The sequence below is a fragment of the Sus scrofa genome, chromosome 13 (genome assembly GCF_000003025.6).
Source record: "Sus scrofa isolate TJ Tabasco breed Duroc chromosome 13, Sscrofa11.1, whole genome shotgun sequence".
NCBI lineage: Eukaryota > Metazoa > Chordata > Mammalia > Artiodactyla > Suidae > Sus > Sus scrofa.
In genome coordinates this window covers 162,002,562-162,015,503 of record NC_010455.5, presented here as the reverse complement: position 1 = coordinate 162,015,503, position 12,942 = coordinate 162,002,562, and the positions used below count along the sequence as shown (strand labels likewise).

The 12,942-nt window shown below is 36.7% G+C and overlaps 1 protein-coding gene across 1 annotated transcript; it reads left to right on the top strand.

The window, feature by feature from the left end:
• Positions 210-11,879, top strand: LOC110256359 (olfactory receptor 5K1-like). The gene is made up of 4 exons (XM_021069838.1): positions 210-1,127; positions 8,881-8,948; positions 10,179-10,315; positions 11,686-11,879. The coding sequence occupies exons 1-4, from the start codon at positions 210-212 to the stop codon at positions 11,877-11,879; spliced, it is 1,317 nt and encodes a 438-aa protein (XP_020925497.1).

Sequence of the window (12,942 nt, the reverse complement as noted above, 5' to 3'; positions counted from 1 at the left end):
TCCTAAGTTTCAGATTTGAGGTCACAGAGGCTGACATCTTAGAAGAATGTCTGTCCCCTAAGAAGGCTGTGCACCTGTATCACAGAGACGGAGAAGCTGGAGAAGCTCCTCCTTGTGATGTAAAATGAAAAATTTGAAGAGAAAATTATGCACATTCTAAATTAGAGTTTTCTATCGCCATAATTCCTGTCTCAGCAGGTAACACAGAGATGACTGAGGACAACTGCTCCTTGACAACCGAGTTTATCCTCACAGGATTTACCGATCACCCAGAGCTGAAGACCCTTCTGTTTCTGGTGTTCCTTACTATCTATCTGATCACTATGGTGGGAAACCTTGGTCTGGTGGCACTGATCTTTACAGAGCATCGTCTTCACAAACCAATGTACATCTTTCTGGGTAACCTCGCTCTGATGGATTCCTGTTGTTCCAGTGCCATCACCCCTAAGATGCTACAGAACTTCTTCTCTAAGGACAGAATGATTTCCTTGTATGAATGCATGGCACAATTTTATTTTCTCTGCCTAGCTGAAAGTGCAGATTCCTTTCTCCTTGCAGGAATGGCCTATGATCGCTATGTAGCCATCTGCAACCCACTGCAGTACCACACCATGATGTCAAAGAAACACTGCATTCAGATAATCACAGGGGTCTATGTAGCTGGATACCTGCATCCTATGATTCATGTTGGGCTTCTGTTTAGGTTAACATTCCGTGGGTCTCATCAAATCAACCACTTCTTTTGTGATGTGCTTCCATTATACCGGCTCTCCTGTGTTGACCCTTATATCAATGAACTGATGATATTTATCTTTGGAGGGTTAGTTCAAATTTTCACTGTTCTCATTGTAATAATTTCTTACCTTTTCATCCTTTTGACAATTTTCAAAATGAAATCCAACAAGGGCAGAGGGAAAGCCTTATCTACTTGTGCATCCCACTTTCTCTCTGTCTCGATATTCTATGGTTCTCTTCTCTTCATGTACATTCGACCAAATCCAGTTAAAAAAGAAGATGAAGATATACCCATTGCTATTTTCTATACTTTAGTGGTTCCTTTATTAAACCCTTTTATCTATAGTTTAAGAAATAAGGAAGTAATAAATGTCATGAAAAAAATTATGAAGATGACATAATGTTCTGAAACAATTTATCAGACTTTAATCTGATAAAACATTTTTCCAAAATAACGTAACAACGAGAAATGGGAAATGGCCACTTTGTATATAAAATATGAAATTACTAAAACAAGATTGATGTGTGAGTCAAATAACTTAAGAAGGGAGAGATTCTGTTAAAATGTATCCTAAAATGCAAGCTACCAGGTTTCTTCAGAGTAGAACTAAATATTCTTGAGGTCACAAGTTCTGTAAGGGTGTAATTAATTCCACCACAAACTGTTTCTTTTAGAGTATAATTACTTACAATTTTCAACAAATCCAACAAACACTAGGAATGGAAGAAATTATGTACAAAGATCACTTCCATTTAATGTTGTCAGCAAATTTCTGGATCCCAAGTCATAATCTAACAAACTCCTTCACATCTCATATTTTCAGAAATTAATTTCTCCTTAAGCAACACTTCGTGACAGGAGTAAACTATACATTTACATCTGAATCTCAGTTCTGAATTTGTTTAAGAGATTATATTTGAATATCAATTCATGAACAATATGTATTTTCTAATCAATAAACAATTTCTTCTTTATTGTTAGTCAATTTTATATCTATTGTTCTAAAATAGAGTGTCTTAATATGTTGGTTATTTAAAAATATATAGTTGAACCTGTTGCTAATTAACTGCAATCTCTATGTATTTGATATTTTCATGCATTTTGATTTTAATTTTTGATTGTTAGTCCACCATGTATGATGTAATTCCTGAATATATTAATTAAATTACATGAATTCAATTTATAATATTTCCCCTCTCCAATATTATTATTTGACTTGCTTCTTATGTATACCACTAACCTGGATTAATCCAAATATATTATGGAAACAGGCATAGTATTGACAAAAAGTTGGAGGGACTTTTCAAGCAGAAATGAGGTAGAAAATATTGAATAATTTAAATATTTAAATAAAAATATTTACTGATCCTTACATTTGCAAATATGAAAGAGAGAACTATTTTACTGAGAATCCACTGTCTGCAACACAATAAACTAGACCTTTCATATATATTACCTACCAAATATTTAGACCTGATTTTTCATGTTTTTCCTCAGTAAAAACCTTATACTTTGAAATACAGAGGAGCTTGCTCAAGTTCTTCCAGGTCGCCGAACTGAGGTAGAATTTGAATTAATACTGTCTTTTCCCCCACATGCTTAGGAGATTAGAAATGGATATACTTGTACACTGTGGCATTTAGTCTTAAGTAGCATTAGAAGTAAACTGTGCCTTTAAAATGGGCAACATTTTTTTTTCTTGGAGGAAAACAGGAATGGGTGTGACCAGAGTCCACATTTATGAAAATGAGTATGGCACTGGGAATCAGGATGAGGTAGGTAAACCATGGAATAGAATCAGAAAGCTGAAAGAACTACTGGTGAGAGCTTGTGGTATATATAGAAAAAGGATAGAAGTGGATCAAGTTACTGAGATTTTATTGTTATTATTAATTATTTCTGCTTTTAGGGACACACAGACTACATATGGAAGTTCCCAGGCTAGGGATCTAGTCAGAGCCATGACTGCCTGCCTATACCATGTCCACAGCAATGCAAGACCTGAGCCACATCTGCAACCTACACCATAGCTCATAGCAACAACAGATCCCTGACACATTGGGCAAGGCCAGGGATCAAAAGCACATCCTCAGGGATACTAGCTTGATTTTTTTCCACTGTGCCACAGTGGGAACTCCAAATTACTGAGACTTTAAAAACCACCCTAAAAATATGAATATATCTTAGAGGCATCAGGCACTGACGCTTTCCTTCAGCAGAGTAATATGATCACATCTTTCAGAAACCTGACCTTGCAAATGGTTGGAAAGAGAGCCAAAGAAAGGAGACTGACTTCAATAATTCATACATTAGATGAGCATAAGTGAAAATACTGAACTCTCTAAAAGGAAAGGACTGTATATATACGAGCAACCCTTTTGAAAAAAAAAGTAAGTTGTAACTGTTGGATAATAAAATGAAGGCTTATCTCCTTCTAGTGAATTTCAAACATGTCATAACCAATTTGACATCACCACTATTTAAAAGGTGCTTAATACATCTGGCCATTCAATAAACATTTCCCTCCATACATTTTCAATATAATTACATAAGTATATATGTAACAGACTTATTATTTTTAAATTTTGAATGAAATAGAATCAAACAAATTGAAATTTCTTGATTTTTAATTTCTAACATTGTAAATACTGAAAGGTATAATCCTTATAAACAAAGCTCTTTAGGTTCCTAACACATTTTAAAGCAGAAAGGAATGTTTATATAAAATTTTGAGAAGCTCTGAGTTAAAGGTTTTTACATCATGAACCCATTCCCTATTTGTGGATATTTTTTTTATCTGATGTGCATGCAATGATTTCATTTCCTTTTCACAAGGTAAATTTTCTCCACCACCTACCCCCAACACTTGGTAACAATGAATCCCAGATGTCTGTTAATGGAATACAATGTGGCTTATTTGGGGCCAATAAGAAAGAGGTGACTTTCTGGAAATTTCTAGGAAGTATGTATCCATTATTTAAAGAAAAAAAGAGATCCATGAAATACTCCTTTACGTGGAAAAGTTAGGCCCTTTATTTCAGATCTTTTTATCTCTTTATAACATAGGTGTTTACAAGTATAAATTTCTCTCTCAGCACTGCTTTATTTCCATTGTATAAATTTATGTATGTTGTGCCTTTATATCCATTTATATCAAAGTATTTTTTACTTTCCCTGTGATTTTTCTTTTGAAACATGGATTATTCAGAAGTACTTTGGGTAAGTTCCACATATTTGTGAGCTTCGCACATTTTTTAATAGCTTTGATTATAAATGGATGTTGGAATTTTTAAAATGATATAATTTTCTATCTTCATATGGTATGATCATATTTTTATTTGCCCTGCTGATGTGAAAGAATACATTTGTTCTTCTATGGTTAATTTAAATAGTATAACTCAGAAGTAGAGTTTCAGTTGGATACACACAAGTATTTCTAGTTTTTTAATGATCATAACTTTTCCTTACTATACAAAATATCCAAAAATTATATTGAAGAATAAAGCTTTATGAATTTTAACTATATTGCAGAGTGAGTGAAAATAAAGCAATATGAGAATATGCAAAAATGTATACAGAGACATAAGAAACTAAAAATAGGGGCAGAAATAAACCAAATATCAGAATATGACAAAAGGGTAGTTTCAGATCAATAGAGAAATGATGGTGTTTGGAAAATAATCCTGTCACTGAAAAATAAGATTGGATCTCTATTATTTTATACCAAATTATATTTCAGATTAACAAAAATGTAAGAATCAATAATGAATATGAAGAGTACAAAAAATATTCTTGAGAAAGGAAAGAGATTATTACCAAGAGACTTAATCTACAGGTCATAAACAGATGAATGGCTTATGTGGTTCTCCTGATCATTTGAATTTTTTTCCCTCAAACCATTTCCCAATTTCCCCTTCTGTGTCCTGTTCTATAACCAATGACCAATGTAAATGCTGTTTCCCACAGTCACTCTCTTTTCAAATGGCTTCTCCCTAGATTTGGACAGTGGGAAGCACCGATGAGAAACTAAAGAATGTGTCCATGTGGGGACAACACTATTTCTCCCCCTTTCTTCTGCTGTAGAAAATATATCCTACACAAGCTGCATCTTCTCACTGCGTCTGCCTCCTACAGGAAAACTGTTCATGTGGCTGAAATCATGGGTTCTGTCAACACCACTCAGCTCCCTTTAGGAGCTTCCTACCCTTAGTAATCTTTGAACCGCATTACTGTTCCATGGCTGACTATTTTTGTGTTTATAATACTTTGGAAATTTTACTAAATTAAAATTTCTTTCCTTAAGTAGTGGGCAAGGGCTTAGTTTTTTCGAGTTAATCCTCTTACAGTAACTACACAAAATGCAAAAACTTTCACATAATTAAAAAGAAAGCAGTGGGCATTGGAGAGAAGATGGTTGACTAACTTCCTGTCATGAAATCTCCAAAATCACAATTACGTGCTGAAGAACCATAGACAAAAAGACTAGAACCTACCAAAAAAGACCTTCTACATCCAAAGACAAAGAAGAAGCCACAGTGACAGTAGGAGGGGCTCATTCACTATACCATCAAAACTCATTCTGCCAGGTGGGCAACCCACAAACTAAAAAATAGTTATACCGCAGAGGTTCTCCCACAGGAGTGAGAGTTCTAACCCCACACAAGGCTCCCTAGGCTGGGGGTCTGGCAGCAGGAAGAGGGGACTCCAGAGCATTTGGCCTTGAGGGCCTGTAGGACTTGATTGCAGAAGGTCCACAGGACAGGGAGAAATAGAAACTATACTCTTGGAGGGTGCCCACAAGGTCCTGTGCACACCAGGACCCAGAGAAAGAGAGGGACTTCATAGGAACTAGGTCCAGACCTACCTTCTGGTCTTGCTGGGTCTCTTGGGGAGGCGGGGGGGGGCAGCTGAGGCTCACTGTGGGGACAAGGACATGATGGTGGTACACGGGAGGGCTCATCAGTGTGAGGTCTCCTGGAGGCTGCTATTTTGATACAAAAACCTGGCCACACCCAGCAGCCCGTAGGCTCCAGTGCTGGGACACTTCAGGCCAAACAGCCAGGAGGGTAGGAACACAGTCCCATCCATCATCAGGTAGGCTGCTTACAGTCCTCCTGAACCCACAGCTGACTTTAAACATAACCCTTGGCCTGGCCCTGCCCATCAGAGGGACAAGACCTAGTTCCACCCACCAGTGGGCAGGCACCAGCTCCTACCACCAGGAAGCCAACACAAAGCCACTGGGCCAACCTCACCTGCTAGGGGGAAGACATCAGAAGGAAGCATAAGTATAATCATGCAGCTTGCAGAACATGGACCACAAACACAGACAATGAGACACAATGAGTCTGCAGAGCAATATGGTCCAGACAAAAGAACAAGATCAAACCTCAGAAAAACAACTAAGTAGGGGTAGGCAACCTACCTGAAAAATGATTCATCATAATGATAGTACAAATGATCTAAGATCTGAGGAAAAGAACGGAGGCACAGAAACAGAAGATACAAGAAATGTTTAGCAAGGAGCTAGAAGATATAAGGGACAAACAAGTAGAGTTGAATAATACAATAACTGAAATGAAAATGTCCTAGGAGGGAACAAGAGCAGAATGAATGAAGCAGAAGCATGAATAAGTGAGCTGGGACGCCTAATGGTAGAAATCACTGTTTCAGAACAGAATAAAGAAAAAGGAACCAAAAGAAATGAGGATAGCCCAAGGGACTTCTGGGATATTAAATGTATGAACATTTGCATTATGGTGGCCCCAGAAGGAGAAAAGAGAGAGAAAGGGCCTGAGGAAATATCTGAAGAGACAATATCTGGAAACTTTCATAACATGGGGAAGGAAAGAGTCACCCATATCCCTAATTACAGAGAGTCCTATACAGGGTAAACCAAGGATGAACACCCCGAGAGACATAGTGGTCAAACTGACAAAAAATTAAGGAGAAAGAGAAAACATGAAGATCAATAATGGAAAAACAGCAAATAACGCACAAGGGAATCCTCATAAGATTATCAGCTATTTTTTTTTTTTTTTTTTTTAGCAGAAACCCCAAACCCTGCAGGTCATAAGGGAGTGGCACAATACATTTGAAGTGATGAAAGGGGAAAAAGTACAACCAAGAATACTCTCCCCACAAGGCTAATGTTCAGATTCAACAGAGAAATCAAAAGCTTTACAGACAAGCCAAAGCTAAGAGAATTCAGCACCACCAAACCGGCCTTACTATTCTAAATATGTAGCTATGAAATATATATAAAATTGAAATGAATCTGACAGCACAGATATCTCAAAGGAAGTAATAGTACCTCACCAGTTACCAATCTTGTAGAGTTCAGGGAGATTACTTGTCCTGGGATGGCTGCTGCCTGTCAGTTCAACTTTGCAATTCTTTTAGGACAATCGCAGGTACACTACGCCTAAGGCAAATTAATCTTACTCTTTTTATCATGAGGATTAGATCTTGGGATATATCAGGAGAAGCCCTTTAGCTCAAAGTTTGGATTACAGTATTTACAGCAAATGTCATTACTATGTATTTCTGGAGGTATAGGTCACAGGTTTAGACCTGGTCTACTGACTCCTTTTTTTCCCCTGATGGATACTGCCAAGCATCAGAAAAGGAGTGAATGGGTCCCAATCCACATGCTTCAATTATTCTCCAATGAGAAATCATGTTATTGCATATGACCTTAATTTGTTAATTTTTATGATTGTACAATATTCCCATTGTTCTGATTATATTCTGTAAGTATTCTAAATTTTTCCCCCTTTATCCACTCTTATAACCTAAATACTACCTTTCTAATGTAAGAAGTCAGTATGTATTTCTTTGAAAATCATAAATTCTGTTTGTCTAATTAGTCTTTTATTTGAATGAAAAGGTTCACATCAAGGCATGAGTATACAAAATGGTGTTACCTGTCAAGTCCTTTTTTAGGTTGGGTTGGTATAAAATAGGCATTTTCAATATATAAAGATATTCTATAGATTTATTTTAAAAACCTAGGAATTTATATACATATTATTTCATTATATGTAGATGTAAAAGATAATATCACAATGCTAAGTTCATCCATTTTTCTTGAACACTGCTGCTTTGGATGGAACCACCACTGAAATACTAACACAAAAAGAGTAGTATATTTATGATAAATGTGTATAGATTTTCTTAATTTAGAGACTGAAAAGAATTCTTAGTTCCTCTCTCTTTTATGTAAATAGATAAACATTTTTAATCATCATTTTACAATATCTTGTGCTACTGAGAAGTTTCTGACAACATCATCCTAGACTGTGTTCAAAGATTCCACACAGTTAGGAGTTAGCTGCAATGAAACACCATGGGATATAGATATTTTTTCTCAGTCTGAGTTTTGAAGTAGATAGGGCACAATCTTAATAGTATTTATACTGGGTATGTGTGAACACCTTTGTAGTCCAAGTTTTCTTTTTTAACATTGATTTCTTTTAATATAGCAGTTCTCAAGATTTAGTGGTCCTCTTAATTACTGAAAAGCTTGTGGAGGCACAAATTGTTGGATTCTGTCAGATGAATTCCTGTTTCAAATGCTGTTGCTGTTGGTTGAGGACCATTATATATAACTAGTATTTTAATAATAAATTAAGTAAATATTTTAAAATTGAGAGCAGTCAAAATGGAGTTTCTACACTTTTCTAATCTCTACTTGAACAGTACTAGGTAAATATTCTAAAGATTTCCACTCTCAGTTTGGATGAAGTACCATGGACTTTTTAAAATACTTTTTTTCTTGTGAAAAATGGACTAACAGTGATGATAACCAATCAAAATCCTCTTAGGTCAATAATGTGAAGGAGAGATACGTTGGTTTCATTAGAAAAAAATAGTTGACAAGCTGGATCAAGTTTTGGACAACTATTTTCAAAGGAATTTCATATACAAGTTATTCTTTGTGCTATAATACTGTGATGATTCCCAGTTTGGTAAGGCACCTTCTATGTCAGTATCATTTGGTGGTTACAGCTACCAACTGCATCATGATAGTTCTATTTATTTTTCAATATAAAGAAAGAGTCTTTCTAAATATACAGTGTTTGTATTAGCTAGGATAATTCAGGATAGTACCAATAGGATATACACACAGATAAAACACACACACACACACATATCAATTAATATCTGCATCTCTATCTAAAGCATTTCTTATTAGATTTGCTTCACATTGGTATGGAAGATGAGAACACCGAAAATCTGCTATCTGTAAGGGAGAGATCTTGGAAAGCTGATGGTAATTTTAAGGCTTGAGAACAGGAACGCTGATATTATAGATTCCAGTTCATGTCTGAAAGTCTGAGAACAAGAACATTGAGGAAACATAAAATTGATGTTCCTGATCAATCATTTTCCACTGCTTTTCTGTTCCATTCAAGCCAACAATTGATGAGATGACATCCACCAATGTCATCCTTGGTGCCATCCACTTCACTCAGTTCATGACTTCAATACTAATCTCTTCTAGAATCACCCTCATAGACACAGAGAAATAATATTGGGAGTTCCCATTGTGGCTAGTGGTAATGAACCTGACTAGTATCCAGGAGGATGTGGTTTTGATCCCTAGCCTCGCCCAGTGGATAAAGGATCTGGCATTGCCATGAGCTGTAGTGTAGGTTGCAGACATGGCTCAGATCAAGTGTTGCTGTGGCTGTGGTGTAGGCCAGCAGCTGAAGCTCTGGTTTGACCCTAGCCTGGGAACTTCCATATGCCACATGTGTGGTTCTAAAAAGCAAACATCAACCACAACCAAAAACAGAAAAACAAACAAAGCCCCCCCACCCAAGTCCCCAAAAATACTGTTAAGTAGATATCTGGGCATTCCTAGGCCATGTCAACTGGACACAAATTAAACCATCACAGGTCCAGCTGTTGTCAATGTGGCCACCATATAGAATTTCTTAAACTGTACTTAAACTTCAGATAAAAACAATAGGATACCTGGGCCAAGATGGCAGAGTAGAAAGACCTGAGCTCACTTCCTATCACTGAGATATCAAAATTATATTTATTTACAGAACATAATGAGAAAGACCAGATTCTATCAGAAAGTATCTACTACAGCTGAAGGTGTAAAGAGGGAATCACACTGATACAGGGAGCAGAGGCAGAGTTACAGTATATTAAGGCTTACACTCCTGGACGGGTGATCCGCAAATGGGAGAATTATTAAACTTACAGATGTTCTCTCCAAGGAGTGAAAGATCTGGACTCCACATTGGACTCTTGAGCTGAGGTGGGGGGTTCCTGAACCAGGAAGTCCAGCCCATAACTTTGAAGGCCAGAGGTACTTTCTTTCATGAGACCCAGAGTACTGTGGAAAATAGATGCTCCATGCTTGAAGGACGTGTACTAAATCTCACATGCTCTGAGACCAAGGATAGAAGCCATAATTTGAAAGGAGCCTCTGTCAGACTGACCTGCTTATCTTGAAGACACAGCTAGAGAGGCAGGAGCGAATGGAGCTCATGCTGGCGATGAAGACACTGTTGGCAGCCATTTTTGGGAGCTCATTCTACCATGTGGACACTGGTGCTGGCAAGTGCTTTTTTTGAATCCTCCCTCTAGCTTGTTAGCCTTGTGACCCAGCCCTCCTTTTGCCCACCAGTATGAGGCTATCACTTTACATCTGACAGAATGACTACCATCAAAGTCCACAAAGAGTGAATGCTGGCAAAGATGTGGAGAACAGGGAGCCTTAGGGTAGAAATGAAAATTGGTGCAGCCACAGTGGACTATAGTACACAGGTTCCTCAAAACCAAAAAAATAGACTACTTAATTATCCAGAAATTCTACTGCTGGTATATAGCTAAGGAAAATGAAGGTACTAATTCAAAAAGAATCCCATTGTCCTTAGGATAATTATTTACAATAGGCAAGGTATAGAAGTAACCTGAAAGTCCATGAACACATGACTGGATCATAAATATATCATGTATGTGCATATATACACCCAATGGAATATTACTCAGCCATAAATAAAATGTCATTGTGTCATTTGAAACAACATGGATGAACCTGATGAATATTATGCTTAGTGAAATGTCAGACTAAGACAGATGTTATAAAATTCCACTTATATGTGGAAGCTAAAAAATGAAACAAGTGAATGAAAATTGGAAATCTGAAGCAGATATAGGGATATATAGAAAAACTAGTAGTTACCAGTGGGGAGAAGAAAGGAGAAAGGCAAGATGGTGTAGGACAGGCACATTCTACTATGAATAAAAGCTATGAAATATTGCACAGCACAGGGACTATAGACAATTTTCATTATAACTTTAAGTAGAGTATAATATATAATTTTTTCCTTTTTAAAAATACTGTTAAGTTACAATGTTGTGCCAATTTCTGCTGTACAGCAATATGACAGTCCTACTAATATATAAAATTTTGAATCACTATGTTGCACAGCTGAAACTAATATAATATTGTAAATCAGCTATATCTGAAAAATAAAGAAAAGACACTATCATGGTTATAATTCCACCTAACATGATATGATGTGCTCTGTTCTATGAATGCACTAAACCATTCCACAGAGAGGGCAAAATATGTACTCTTCTTTTTAATATATGATAGCTTAAATACTATGATATTTAATTTTCAAGGCATAATTATACATATTTAGTCACTATATTTTATAAGGGAATGATGGTATAAAGAAAAAATATCTGCTACACACACACACACGCACACACACACACAAATGTATTCTTACCAAACTAAAGAAGAAATACTCGGGGCCTTTCTGTAACTGATCATATGGCACTTATGATTACTTTCTTCAACTACCCAATCCATATTCCCATCATCAAGCACTGCCCTTAGTTATATCCTGTCATCATTTCCAGATATTATTTCCTCCTCTTATTGTGGAATGGTGGTCCATCTTCTCTATTTTCAGGATCAGTCACCTCAGCCAGCACAGTTACTCACTTCTTTGATGATTCGGGGGAAAGAGGAGCCCAAAGTGGCCGTCTTAACTCCCACCTCAATGGAATCATTGTGTGTTCTGTGGAACCATTCCTCCTACTGGCTCTAAGTCCTCTAGGCCATCAGAGCATAACATCTGGGAAAATGAAGCTAAAATTATGCTAGTGGATCACTAGGTGTAACAGTGACTGTTGCCACTTCCATTTCTACCATTGATTGCCATACCCATGATCTTAGCTATATGAAAAAGAGTACTATGTATTGGATGTTGAATCAAACAGCACATAGCCTTCTGAAGAACTTTGATCCTCAAAGGTTTTGTCTTCTAGGAAGTGCTGTAACTGAGTTGTAGAAGATCAGTCCAGTCCATTATTCTCTCAAACCAGCTGCTTCATAATTTAGGAAACAGGGTAAGACAGTTAATTTCATAATGATAGGGCCATTTCTGTATTTCATTTGCTGTGAAGTGAATTCCTTGGGCAGAAGCAGTGCTATGTCGAATACTATGAAGGTGAATAACAAATTCTCTAAGTCCATAGATGGTTTTTTTTTGTCAGAAGGAGCACTTGCAGGGAAGACAAATCCGTATCTATGGTAAAGCCTATTCTATTAAAATCAAACACTGTAAATCAACCATATCTCAACAAAACTTTAAAAAAACCGTCCTGGCCATTGATCTGTGATTTAATGTCTGGTCATTTATCCTAGGAAGTAAAATTTACAAGCAGACTTTTTTTTTCCTTTTTTTTCACTTATAATGATTTTTATTTTTTTTCCATTTTACCTGGTTTACAGTGTTCTGTCAATTTTCTACTGTACAGCAAGGTGACTTAGTCACACATACATATATAATTCTTTTTCTGACATTATCATGCTCCATCATAAGTGACTGGACATAGTTCCTAGTGCTATACAGCAAAATCTCATTGCTTATCCATTCCAAAGGCAATATTTTGCACCTATTAACCCCAAATTCCCAATTCATCCCACTCCCTCCCCATCCTCCATGGCAACAACAAGTCTATTCTGCAAGTCCATGATTTTCTTTTCTGTGGAAAGATTCCTTTGTGCCATATATTAGACACCAGATATAAGTGATATTATATGGTATTTGTCTTTCTCTTTCTGACTTACTTCACTTAGCATGAATCTCTAGTTCCATCCCTGTTGCTGCAAATGGCATTAATTTGTGGTTTTTTTTTTTGGCTGAGTAGTATCCCATTGTGTA

Coding starts and splice junctions, on each gene's coding strand:
- LOC110256359 (XM_021069838.1), top strand. CDS start 210: ATGACTGAGGACAACTGCTCCTTGACAACCGAGTTTATCCTCACAGGA. Junction 1,128..8,880: donor TCATGAAAAAAATTATGAAG/ATGACATAATGT, acceptor TAAAACACACAC/ACACACACATATCAATTAAT. Junction 10,316..11,685: donor CCATGTGGACACTGGTGCTG/GCAAGTGCTTTT, acceptor CTCTATTTTCAG/GATCAGTCACCTCAGCCAGC.